The sequence below is a fragment of the Merops nubicus genome, unplaced genomic scaffold, assembly GCF_000691845.1.
Source record: "Merops nubicus isolate BGI_N331 unplaced genomic scaffold, ASM69184v1 scaffold11188, whole genome shotgun sequence".
Taxonomy (NCBI): Eukaryota; Metazoa; Chordata; class Aves; order Coraciiformes; family Meropidae; genus Merops; species Merops nubicus.
Genome location: NW_008626359.1, coordinates 6,057 through 18,979, shown reverse-complemented (window position 1 = coordinate 18,979; position 12,923 = coordinate 6,057). Strand labels below are relative to the sequence as shown.

General features: G+C 48.5%; 1 protein-coding gene across 1 annotated transcript in view; it reads right to left on the bottom strand.

Annotated features, from left to right (window-relative positions):
- Positions 1-331: 331 nt before the first annotated feature.
- LOC103778387 (Bloom syndrome protein homolog) overlaps positions 332-12,923 on the bottom strand; it is a gene marked incomplete at its 3' end in the record, with an annotated part of 15,976 nt that continues 3,384 nt past the window's right edge. The window contains exons 3-16 of the mRNA XM_008945969.1: positions 12,620-12,796; positions 12,117-12,235; positions 10,013-10,111; positions 9,775-9,923; positions 9,029-9,135; positions 7,891-8,051; positions 6,862-7,057; positions 6,219-6,409; positions 5,150-5,297; positions 4,588-4,787; positions 3,616-3,808; positions 2,824-2,946; positions 1,180-1,387; positions 332-365 (exon numbers count right to left, since the gene is read on the bottom strand). Coding sequence (XP_008944217.1) covers positions 332-365; positions 1,180-1,387; positions 2,824-2,946; positions 3,616-3,808; positions 4,588-4,787; positions 5,150-5,297; positions 6,219-6,409; positions 6,862-7,057; positions 7,891-8,051; positions 9,029-9,135; positions 9,775-9,923; positions 10,013-10,111; positions 12,117-12,235; positions 12,620-12,796 — 2,105 coding nt within the window. The remainder of the gene's footprint in view (positions 366-1,179; positions 1,388-2,823; positions 2,947-3,615; positions 3,809-4,587; positions 4,788-5,149; positions 5,298-6,218; positions 6,410-6,861; positions 7,058-7,890; positions 8,052-9,028; positions 9,136-9,774; positions 9,924-10,012; positions 10,112-12,116; positions 12,236-12,619; positions 12,797-12,923) is intronic.

Sequence of the window (12,923 nt, the reverse complement as noted above, 5' to 3'; positions counted from 1 at the left end):
GCTCGTAGGAGCAGCCAAAGCTCTCTTTGTTTGTAGCAGAGAGGTCCAAATAAACTCATGAGTTTAAAAACATTTATTTAATGCAAGTTTTTGCACTTGACAAATGTACAAGTCTCAGAAGGTTTAGCAAAATGAAACAAATTTAAGGAACAATGATTACATCCTCGGGGCTGGTTTTTATACACTATTTACGCCTTCCTCCTTACAGTACCGAGTATGAGGGCTGAAGGAAGTGTCTGGTTTTGGGTTTTGGTGGTGCCATAATCCCCAGCCTGCCGGCAGCTCCCTGCAGGGCACTGCTGCTGCAGGACACTGCAGCCTGGGAGCTGACCGGCCGCTTGCTCCTCCGGAACTTGCTGTAGCCCCTGCAAGATTCAGAGAGAGTTCAGAGGCCTGTCCAATGCTCATTGCCCCACTCCCTGCACCCACAGATGCACCATCATCAGATTTTCTATTAGGCTATGCTTTCATTTTTAAATTTAATATATTTTTTAAATACACATGGCTGCTAAAATACCTTTGAAATGCAAATCAAGTGTAGCTGCTTCCCTGGCATTTGCCTACAGGCAAGGAGCAGCCCGAGACAGGGCTGGGGAATGCTGAGCCAACCCCTCGAGGTTAATCTGATTAGATTGTCAACATCAAGTGGCAATTCGGGGTCAACAGCCTTTTAGGAAGGTGAAAAGGGTGGGAGTAAAATCTGCTGAGGTGAGGACTGCTCTTTGCTACAAAAAAAACACCACCAGACTGAGAGAACACAGGGCAGAGAAGGAGACGTGCTTGGGAAGGACAGACAGAGCCAGAGAGCTTCAGAAGGTTGAATTTCAAGTCAGACGTCGTTTCCTCTTCAATCCTGAGCACATTGTTAAAGCAGGGACATGTAAAAACCAATAACACCACCAATAAAACCAAACAGGGGTTAAAGTTTAGGCGTGACTCACTCCCTGTGAGGATTCTACAGCATGTTTTGGAGACCCTGTTAGGAGCGTTCTGAGCAAGGTCATGGACTCAAAGGTAAAACAAGGTCACAGACTCAGAGGCCCAGCCTGGCTCTTTCCTCACCCTGTGACAGTCTGGTATTTCTTAAGAAAATGCAGTAGGAGACCTACCAGTGCAACTCTGGGATCAGCACCACATATTCTGGGCAAAAGAAAGTTACCAAGATGGCAAACAACCTACCCTCTGGGGTGGAACTGCTGGTTGCCACCACTGCTCATCTTCTTCCTCTTTGATTCTCTGAAGTTGGGTGGCCTTTTCCTTTTCTTCCTTTGGTTTGCTTTATTTGAAAAATAGCTGGAGGTTGTAACTGCCTCCTGTGCTTCCTCGCCGCTCTCAGGAGTGCTGGTGCTCCCCGTGGCTGTGTCCACGCTGGGGCAGGTGGCATCTTCTGCAGACAGACAGTGAGTTAAAACTAACAGCACTGAGACATTGCCCAGGCCAGTCAGAACCATCAGCCGGAACACAGCGACTGCACTGCCACCAAAACACCCATCCTTGCTCTTCAGAACCTCCTCTGCTCTGCCTTCATCCCCCTGATGCTTTGGGCCCAGCTAAAGGAGACTGGTGTGAAGCAAGGACAGAGGCAGTTTGGGTTTCTCTCATGACATAACAGAATACTGGCCAGTCTGCTTTTCTCTAGCCTGGCTTCTTGTCTGAACTACCTTGGTAACACTGGGCTTTCTGCCTTTCCCCTTGTCAGCTGGGAAGAACTGTGGAACAGACAGTAAATACCACAGTCAAAGAAGTCATTCATTTAAACAGGGCATCAGGAGTCCCTGGAAGGCTGAGAGAGCCCAGAGCTCCTTCCAGGCAGCCCCGACCAAGAGGGATGTGACTCTGTGCATGGGCAGTAGAATAAAATACCTAAAAGTCAGGTCTGCAGCCACTGCAGTGCTGGCAGCACAGACACCTTAAACATGAGCAGGAATCACAGGAAAGCCACAGGGCCCGTGTCTAACCCTGAAGCCAGGCTGCTCAACACCCTCATTACAACACCAGGCCCACGCTGGGCTCAGAGTCACCAGACTGACCTGTCTGGGGGCTCAGTTCTCCACCGAGCTGGACCCTGGGGGGTGGGGGTGTTAGAGCTGTGCACAGGCACTGTGAGGACACCACTGTCCCGACCCCACAGCCCCTGCACACCCAGCTTTGAAAGCTCCTCACGCTGAGCAAGGGCTGTTGGGGAAGCCCTGAACATGCTGACCTCAATCACAATGAGAAATAAAGAGCAGTAGTTATTGGTTATCTGCCTGGCCACAATGGTACCCACCCCCTGCAGAGTGGGTGCAGGGGGAGAAACATGCTGGAGGTGCAAGACCTTTAACCTGAAGGTCAGAATCCTAACTAACTAATAGGTTTGGAGCAGAACACTCCACTTACTTCTGCTTACTTCCACTCTTCCTTTTTCAGCCTTTCATGATGAATTTAACTAGCAAGAAGATAAATTCTTCACTGTGAGGGTGGTGAGCCCCTGTCCCAGGCTGCCCAGAGAGGTGGTCGCTGCCCCATCCCTGGAACCATCCCAGGTGAGGTTGGCTGGGGCTCTGAGCACCCTGCTCTAGCTGCAGATGTCCCTGCTCCCTGCAGGGGGCTGGACTGGGTGACCTTGACAGGTCCCTTCCCACCCAAACCTGTCTGGGATTCTATCATTGCAAAGACCTTTGTATATTCTGAAAAATGTAAAATTGCTTCCTTTTGGTAGTTATTAAACTGTTACAATTAGTTAACTGTACTTAAAACCAGGTAACTTTTGAGTGAAGCATCTGACAGAGGAGCAGAGAAGGGTAAAGGGGAGCACACACTTAGGTACAAAGTTCACTAAACCTGGTAGGGTCCACTCCGAGTACTTAGCCATCACTTTAATTATTTCTGCACCATATTTTTCCAGTTTGTCTTCTGTGACACCATCAATCTGCAGTAAAATCTCCACATCAGATGACAGGGTTTCTGTAATGTGACAAAGTACCAATTAGACATGTCAAACAAATGAACTTTTTTTTTTTTAAGAGAGGCAATGCTGGAGTGTTTTGGAGGAAATTAATTCCTTTTAGTGCCACTCTGCATTAAGTCCTTCAGGCAGCATGCCTTTATTCCAGCAGATTTGCTGCTAAGTTGGTTAGCACAAAAACTAGCCCAAAAATTTTCTATGGATTCTATGATTCTATGAATTTTCTCTGACAGTTCTTCAAATTTATTCTCTTGATGACTCCCTGACAGGAGGTTTGGGCCAGGTGCTGCCCAGGGCAGTGGTGGAGTCCCCACCCCTGGAGGGGTTTTCAAGCTGTGGAGATGTGGTGTGAGGGACACGGGGCAGTGGGGACCTGGCAGTGCTGGAGGATGGTTGGGCCTGATGATTTTAAAGGTCTCTTCCAACCAAACTGATTCTAGGATGGCTTGGGTGGCTCTTGTACCTATCCCACAGGACTGCCACAGCACCAACTGCAGCTCTGAGGAACCTGTGCTGTGTCAGCCACTCCACAGGACTCGCTCAGCTCTGTGTCCTCAAACCTGCTGGTGCTCGACGTTGGGAACTGCAGCTCTCCTGCCAGGAAAGGCTGCAGCTGCACACATGGTCTGCAGCCAAAGGGGTGCTGAGGGACCCAAAGCTGACATCACCTGCTATTTTCTTCAAGGTTGAAGTATTGAAAATATTGAAGTAATGCACATCGAAGACCTTCCCAAGCATTTTGCACGTGTCTGTAAGTTCCCCAAGGCACTTTTTAACCATCTCTTCCCGCTGGGACATCTTTGCCATGGAAGCCCTTTGCTTTCTGATGGCACTGGCACTTTCTGTTTCATGGAACTCCACCTGTTAAGACACAACCATCAGCAACTTCTGGCAGGGACTGACTGCAGAGCCATCATCAGATCGATTGATAACACATGAAAATGGTGAAGGATTCAAAGTATACTTTGATGGACCAAAAAAAACCTATTTTTCCAGTATACACTTTAAATATATATATATTTTTTTTTTTACAGGCTACTTATCCTTTCCTCAGTTTCATCTACACAGAACTAGCAGAATAAACACCACACAGGGAAAAAAAGTCCCAAGAAGCCAATTCACAGCTAGCTTTAAACAGAGGTCACTGGGTGTAATGCTGAGGGCTCTGCTCTTCCCCAATCACTGCAGCAATGCAGAGGAGACGTCACCCCAAGCAGTTCAGGGGCTGGTTCCCTGACTTTCTTGAAGTACATTTTCCAACAGAGCTCACCAATGACTGGAAAAAGAATAGAGCAGAAAATGCAGGTGAAGGGAGCACTGCTCCTTCTTTCCTTAGCTAGCTTTTTCTGTGTTGGTCAGAACTTCCCCTCCTTGTCCAGATGGATGGGGGGAGAGGAGAAAGATTTAATCCTCCCAATCCTCTCACATTTACCTTTGTCTCACAACATTATTAAAATACTGGACTCCAAGCCATGCTTGTGAGAGTCTGTTCCCTGTGTATGCTACAGATTTGTTCCTGTACTTCAGCTGGTAGGCAAGCTACTTTTAAGCTGTCCTAGGGTATATATTGCTTTAAACCTGTAGCATGTTCCTTAAAAGAGTACAGTAAAGGAAAACAAAAGAAATCAACTGCTACAGACCTGTAGTGCCCCGTCCAGCACAGCCTGAGCCTTCTCTCCCAGCATCACATAGGCTACAGCCTGGTCGTTGGCCGTGATGTACAGGTCTTCATCCAGAATCTTGTCCAAGACCAGCTTCCTGAACAGCCTTTCAACGTTGTGCCTCGAGTAGGCAGCTCCCTTCCCAAATATTCCTGACTGAATCTTCGCACTCGTCTTACCTGGGTGACAGAAATCATGGGATCAGCCTGTCAGCCGGAAGACAATGTACAAATGTACTCACAGAGCTGTGGAAGATTCCCAAGGGCATTCCATCATATGTGCACTTAAAACAACCACCTTCACTCAGCACCAACTCCAAGCCCCACCAGAAAAATAACACTATCACTACAGCAACCCAAAACAGATTAAAGCTTTGGTCTCATTTAGCTTGGCTCATTTACCACCAAGAGATCCCTGGGAAGAATAATTTTGCAAAATAGTTCTTCTTTTAAACCACTGCTGCTCCTGTGCAGGTCTCCTGGTACACAGTCAGGAATTACTGCCCCGAGTCTGTTGTTGTCTCTGTGAGAATGGAACTCACCGAGGAAAATGTCGACCATCATATTCAATGTGTATCTTCCAGAACCTGTATTCCCCTTGGCACTAATTCGTCTCGTTTGTCCACAATGCTCCTGTACAAATCTTATAATGCTCTTCACCTCATCTGTTACATTTCTTGATTTGTAATCCTGTTAAAACAGACTTAATTAGGAAATGAAGTTATGGGGTTCTGTCCTCACACAGGTTGTTACCAACAGCCTTGGGTTTCATGATGGAGCTTTTTCCAGTCATGGATTCATTTCCTTTCAAGTGAAGGAATTGTGATTTTCTAGTTAGTACACCCACACTGATACAACAGAGTCACAGGAATCCTGGATTGGATAACACTCCAGGCAATGCAATAATACCCACCAAGGAGTTGGATGCAATCTCTGCTGTTACTCCACGGAGTGAGCTGCAAGGGTGCTGGGTGGATTCTGGTAATCAGGGTAATTGGAAAGTGTTCCTGTAATTATCCTGCTGCCATGCTCTGAACTTACACTTCCAATCCACATCAGATTGAGGAGACAGGACACGTTATTCTCGTCAGTTTTTGTTACAAACCCAGCTACACAAGGTAAATGCAGGACTGAGGAGCAGCATCCTCGGGTATGAAACTCATCTGGTTATATAGAGAGCAGCCACCCTTCCCTTCAGCAGCCACCTTCTGCTCCACTCCTGCTCACACCACTAACAAGTTTGCTCTGATCCTTGATGCACAAACCAAACCCTCATCTTTGGGGATCCCCCATGGCCATTCCAGGGGATCTTCCATCATCTCCTGCCTCCTGCAAGTGCTGTAGCCAAGAAAATCCACACCAAGGAGGATCCCTACACCTCACCAGTCCTGCTTGGGCAGAAACAGGCACATCCTAAGTCCATGAGTAGTCTGTGTAATTCTGCTCCAGGTCAAACCCTGGGAATAATTCCAAGCATCAAGCAACAGAAAAATACAAGAGATCTTAATAATTTTCTCCCTTTGTCTTCCCAAATGTCACTTAACTCTTTCTTAATGCAGCTAAATGCAAAATCAGTTCCTCAACACTGTAAATAAGGGCTCTGAGCTTTACCTTGTTTCTGCTGCAGTTATCGCAGATGACTTCTGGGTGTTCTTTACAGAAGGTGGGATTGAAATTAGTTTCCCCAAAGTAGGCCAAAAGCTGAATCCTCCGGCAGTCCACCACGTTCTCACAGTAATGAACCATGCTGTACAGGTTGTTGAAGTGGGTCTGCCTGGTGTGACTGTTCCCATCTTTCTCCACTGAAACGCAATAAATTCAATGGCATTGGCTCAATCTGCTCCTCTGCATTTTTATGCTATCAGCTAGACACACAGAGTTCTTTTTTGCTTACAAAGAGATGAGTAGGTTAGTACAGAACTGAGCTAGGACAGATTTTACCTCTAATATTTTAAAGAGTGGGGAAGGGCAATAAGACTAGAATGGCAAAAGTCAAGAGATACGTACGAAGCAAACCAGGTTTGACTAGAATGAAGTGTGAGCAACAGAAAATCATTTGTTACAAAAGATCATCCAGGTAAATAAAATGAAGGCACCCAGCTGTCCCACTGCTGCAGTGCCACACGACAAACAGGAGAACTTCCTCCCACAGGAGAAAATGCCACAGTGGGAACAGAAGGGAGCCAGGGCCCGAGCGACGAGCTGGCTGCTCGCTCGCTGCTGTCCCCGCTGGGCCCCAGGGGGCAGGACTCACTCAGGATGAGCCTCCTGAGCCGGGTGACGTCGCTGTAGCTGTAGAAGAGCAGGCAGTGAGACATGTCCCCATCTCGGCCAGCCCTGCCCGACTCCTGGTAGTAGCCCTCGATGGACTTGGGGAGGGAGGCGTGGATGACGTAGCGCACGTCGGGCTTGTCGATGCCCATGCCGAAGGCAATGGTGGCACAGATGACCTGGGAGGGAGCAAGGACTTGTCACTGCCAGCACTTACTCACCCAGCCCTCTGCACCAAAGGCAGCCAGGAGGATGAAACTCTGCAGAAGTTGCAACTTCAACTGTAGAGCTGCAAGGCCAGTACAGAATGGCAAAACCACCTCTCCTGGAAGGGCTGCTCCGGGCACAGGAGAACTCCAGGCTGGAGTCTCAGGGTACAATTCAGCAACGTGCCCAGAGCCATTACAAAAGCTTTGTAGTGCTCAGTTCCTTCCTCCTGGAGCATCACAGAATCGTTTTGGTTGGAAGAGACCTTCAAGATCATCCAGTCCAACCACTCCCCAGCACTGCCAGGTCCCCACTGCCCCGTGTCCCTCACACCACATCTCCACAGCTTGGAAACCCCTCCAGGGGTGGGGACTCCACCACTGCCCTGGGCAGCCTGGCACAGCCCTGGGCAACCCTCCAGGGCAACAAATTGTTCCTCAGGGACAACCTCAACCTCCCCTGGGGCAACCTGAGGCCATTGCCTCTTGTCCTGTCCCTTGTTCCTTGGGAGCAGAGCCCGCCCCCCACCTGGCTCCAGGCTCCTGTCAGGAGCTGTGCAGAGCCAGAAGGTCTCCCCTGAGCCTCCTTTGCTCCAGGCTCAGCACCCCCAGCTCCCTCAGCTGCTCCTCCCCACACTTGGGCTCTAGACCCTTCCCCAGCAGCTCCGTTGCCCTTCTCTGGCCACACTCCAGCCCCTCAAGGTCCTTCCTGAATTGAAGACCCGGCCTGGCAGTGACGTCACCCAGCTTCCCTTTGAAGTGCTCCCAATTCCATTCCCTTTTTTCCCCAGTAGCTTCTCCCTTACCTGGCACCCTTCCTGATTAACCCATTTCTTCTGCACCAGGTCCCTGTTGGCGTCGGTGAGGCCGGCGTGGTAGGCGAGGGCAGTCAGACCCTCCTTCTGCAGAATAGCTGCTGTGGTGTCACACTCGTGGCGTGAAAGGCAATAAATAATTCCAGAGTCATCTGCAAAGACAGGAAAAAGCTTTGTGCTACAACACTGCTTTATTCCCTTTCACTTACAAACAGTCAAACCTGCCAAGCAGACACATTTACTCCAATAGGGAGAGGTTAGGAAGTGTAATGTAATAACTGCTTAATAAGGGAAGTGATTTTGTTAATATCAGATGTTTTTCTCAGCTTCTCCTCACCCAGTCCCCAGGGCTTCTTGGTGAGGTGGAATCCAAAAATTTTTTCCTGCTCACCACTGTGCAGTCTTAGGATTTAAAAGACATAAAGGAAGAGCTACAGAAATCAAGAGCTAGAGAAGTTCAGTCAGTGATACATGAGGTTACAGCACTGGATGAGGGATGAAGGGAACCTGAGGAAGTCAACCTGCTGCAGGCAGGGCTACAAAACCGAGCCTGCAGAGATGGGAATGTCTAAAGATATCATCAGTGGGAGCCACAGGTAAGCAGACCACCAGAATGAAACAGTTAAGACAGTCTGGATATTGGATGCCCTTTATGTCTTATGAAGATACGCTGCTCAAAGGTCTGGCAACCTCCAGAAAGATTACTCAAGAGCAAGCCCATAATCTACTTGTCCATCTTAAACTGAACTCTTAACCTCAGGACGGCCATAAATCTGATTCCCATTATTAATATTACCATTTTTGCCTCCAACTTGTTTTTCTTGTAAATTATAGAATGGTTTGGGTGGGAAGGGATCTTTCAAGGTCATCTAGTCCAATCCCCTGCACTCAGCAGGGACATCTGCAACCAGAGCAGGGTGCTCAGAGCCCCATCCAGCCTGACCTGGGATGGTTCCAGGGATGGGGCAGCGACCACCTCTCTGGGCAACCAATTTCCTATATATATAAAAATATATTAGTTGCTTACAGAAAGGCACAAGTCTGATTTTTTACAGCATTATAAAAGCTTTTCTGCCTTAAAAAGTAGCTGATGAATGCAGGCAGGCACAGGGTGCTGCTCAGTACTCACGGGGGTGGTATTTTTTAATCCATTCCAAGCAATCCATTGCCACCTTCTTTGGCTTCTTGGGTAACACATCGTATTTCAGGTTGTGTCTGTTGAAGCTCATTGTAAACCTAAAACACAGCAGCTTGTGGGTGCTCATACAGGTGCAGAGAGCCCTTCAACTAGCTCAGTATTGCCTGGGCTGTCCCAAATTCAGCCAACCACTGCTTGCTCTGCACTCTCTGCTAAGGAGTTACTGTCCTGCTGTGCCTGCAGATCCACCTTGCCCACACTGTCTAAAGCCGCTGGATTTTCCTGTGGCTGTGAACAAACCCAAGCCACACAGTGCTGTGTAGAAAACCCTACAGATCAGCACAGGCCCAGGGGTATCTCATTAGCTAGGTCACTGCCAATGCTAATTAAAAAACTCTTCCAGCTTATGCAGTTTTGCAGCAGTCTCAGGAAAAGCACCCTAAAATACAACGTGCACATTTTGCCAGTGACACAGAAAAGCTCCTGTCATCATTTCCTATTAAACACCTTCCTCAGTCAAGCAAGGAAGAGCTGGGCAAGTTTTCTTTTTTCTTCCTTTAATATTTTGCATATAACTCCCATCAAATTCCAACCACCCCTTCTCTTTTCATCAGACACAACTACTGAAGGATCCCAGATGGCCCTGGGAGGCTTTGCTTACTTCACTCAGCCTTCCACTCCAAACTTGTGCGAATTTCACAAACAATTTGGTTTCAGGAAACCCCAGAGCAACTCACACTTGTGGCTTGAGCATCTCGAGCTGATTCTGAATGTCCTTCTGCACCCTGGGGGTGGCAGTGGCCGTGAGGGCCATCATGGGGACGCAGCGGAACTTCTTGCGGAGCATGTTCAGGCGTTTGTAGTCTTGGCGGAAATCGTGACCCCACTGGAGGCAGAACAAAAGGTAAGTACCCCCTGAGCAAGATCTCCCAACTACAGGCTTCTGCTGCTCTGAGCCACCCCAGAGGTTCTCACCTGGCTGACACAGTGGGCCTCGTCGATGACAAAACGTGCCAGGAGTTTCCTGTCGTAGAGGTTCTCCAGGGCTGACATCAGGCGGCTGCTGGCACACACCTAGGCACAGGGCCAGCAGGGGCATGAGGGGCTGAAGGAAGGGAGAGAGGGGTCACCCCACCCAAGACCCCAAAACCCCCTGCTCTGAACAGCAAAGTTCATCTGCAGTGCACAGGGGAGGCCTGAAGGTGTAAAGAAGGTGGCAAGCAGCTCGTGTGGGTTTTCCACAGGCTTCTGGGATCATCTACCCAGAGGTCTTAAATCTGAGTCAAGTTAAATGATTTATGCCATGGCAGACAGTGCTGAAGGAAAGGAATCACTGCACTGAACAGTCCCCTCTTACAAAGCTCCAGCAGGAGAGCCTAAGTTTTGAAGGCAGAATGTAATTAAGTACAAGGCACTCGTTTGACAATCACCTATTACCCTGACAGTTACATATTTTTTTCCCTGAATTATCCTAATTGTAGTAGCCCAGGTTCTAACAGCTACTTGACAGCAATTAGCCACTAATCTGCAGTAAGCTATAGCAAAATGGATGGGCATGGGGCTTTAGTTTCAAGAATTTAGATTGTATAGACATACTCAGTTCTCATTCCTGGTTAATTACTGATTGCAATTATCTGTACAGGGCCTTACCGAATTATCTAAAAAACATTTAACAGCCTGTTTCCCCAGAAGCCTGCTCTACATTCTGTGTTTGCCCTTTAATACTTCCTAGTAACCCTCCTCCTGCTGCCTCCAGGATTTCACAATGCAGATTAAACACAGACCTTCTCAGGGGTAACATACAGCAGCTTTATTACAGGGTCCTTTTTTGATAATTGCATGTATATTTTTGAGGCGTCCGCATCTGTTCTGTCACCAGTCAGATATGTTGCAGCAATCTAGATTTTAAAAATATATTGTTTTAATAGGTGCAAACCAGAAGAACCTCCAATTATAGTCCTACATGTAGTCATAAAGCAGATGAAGCACATGCATTGACTGTCCTCAACGAGCACATTTTCAGCACTGCTTGGTGTAGTTACAGACAGCGTTTGAGCCCCCACTGTCCTGTAGACATCACAGAACTGTTAATGATAAAACCAAAAGACTATAAGCTGAATTGTGTTCTTCTGCTCCCAGTTCTACCAGCAAACCAACAGCAGGCTTAGGGGATTTGTCTGCTTGCTTGGAACTGGTAGCACATTCAATACCAGCACCCACAAGCAGAGAACAACACTGCATTGGAGGAGATGGGCTACAACTTGGAGCAGGGATTTAATATTAAATTTGAAAGCATAACTTACTAGTGACAAAGGAATGGGATCCTTAGGACCAGACTGCTGTAAGAACTGGTCACAGCACCAGAGCCAGTTCTCCTGGTGGTTTCCTCTTCCTCTGGCAAGCGGCAGCTGCAGCTCTGCAGAGGAGACTCCTGCAGCTACAGATCCCCAGGAGCCACTGAGCCAGGTTAAAGAGCCACAACACCAGAGAGAGCCAAGTGTGGCCACAGCACAGTGCTGTGCAACAGCCACTAAATGGTGGAGAACTGCCTGAGGGCCCTGTCTAGTGAGGCCATCAAAAACTGCCCTGGATGAGAGAAGGATTTGTCTGACCTTCAGAACCCTGAGCCAGAGTCCCTTCAGTCCCATATCCCCAGCTACCTCTGTGGTTTTGCCCCAGGCAGGGCCTGGAACTAGATGACCTTTAAGGTCCCTTCAAGCCCATCCTGTGGCTCAGTGAAATGCTCAGCACTGCCAGGACCCCCCAGCACAGGAGCTGTTAGTGCCTCGCTGCTGCTGAGCCAGGCTGCTCCACTTAGGTGTCTACATACAGCTCTCAGAGCCCAAGAATCAGGCACCTGCACCTGAGAACTAAGCACCCATAACAAATACACATGACCATCAATAAATTTAGCAGTTAGACTGCCAGGATATTCTAGTTCAGCTGGTTTAGTCCTTCCCAGACAACTCTGTGTGCCTTCCACAGTGCCCATCTCAGCAGCTTTTGCTGTTTGCTGTAAAATTTCAGATCTTTAATTCACTTATCTGCACTTCAACTAAATAAAGCTGTTGGAACTCACATCTAAAGTCTTCAGTTTCTGAACTTGATCTATGATCAGCGACCTCAGGGGGGAGATGACAATGGTGACTCCAGCAGAGACACACGCTGGTAACTGGTAGCACAAGCTCTTACCACCACCTGCAAGGATTAAACAGAACACAACAAGCTTTAGGTATTGAGGGGAAAGAGAGAGGGTCTGGAGGAGGGCAGAACGATTCCCTACTTCCCATTTTATGGCATTTTCAGAAGTCAGCTTTTACCAGTGACTGCCTTGATGTCTGATATAAGGAAAAGCTATCATGTGAAACATTACAGAAGGCAGAAATTCAATCACCTCATTCAAAATACCCCAGTGCACACAACGTGCCACAAATCCTGCAGCCACAGAATTCCAGCAGCACCTCCACAAGGGCATAGAGAGAGAGAGAGAATTCTGTCAAGGGCCTCCCAAAAGGAGCCTTATTTGTCAGGAGCGAGCCACAGCTTGAAGCCCACAGCCCTGGCACCTGTGGGGACACCCACCCGTGGGCATCAGGACGAAGCAGTCTTCACCCAGGAGAGCTGCATTGATGGCCTCCAGCTGGTTGGTCCGGAAGCAGTGCAAGCCAAACTTCCTGTGAAACACCTTCATCATTTCCTCAGAGTGGGGAAACCTCGTGCCCCTGAAGCGCTCCAGTGCGGGGCTCCTGGCCGCTGGGTCTAGCGGGCAAAGAAAAGGTCAGTGCAGTGAGTTGGGGGGCCAGGCTGCACCAGCCCCCCACCACACACACCTGCTTGGCTCTAACAGGTGCCTTGGGCACCACTTCAACCCCTCCAACCTCTGAAA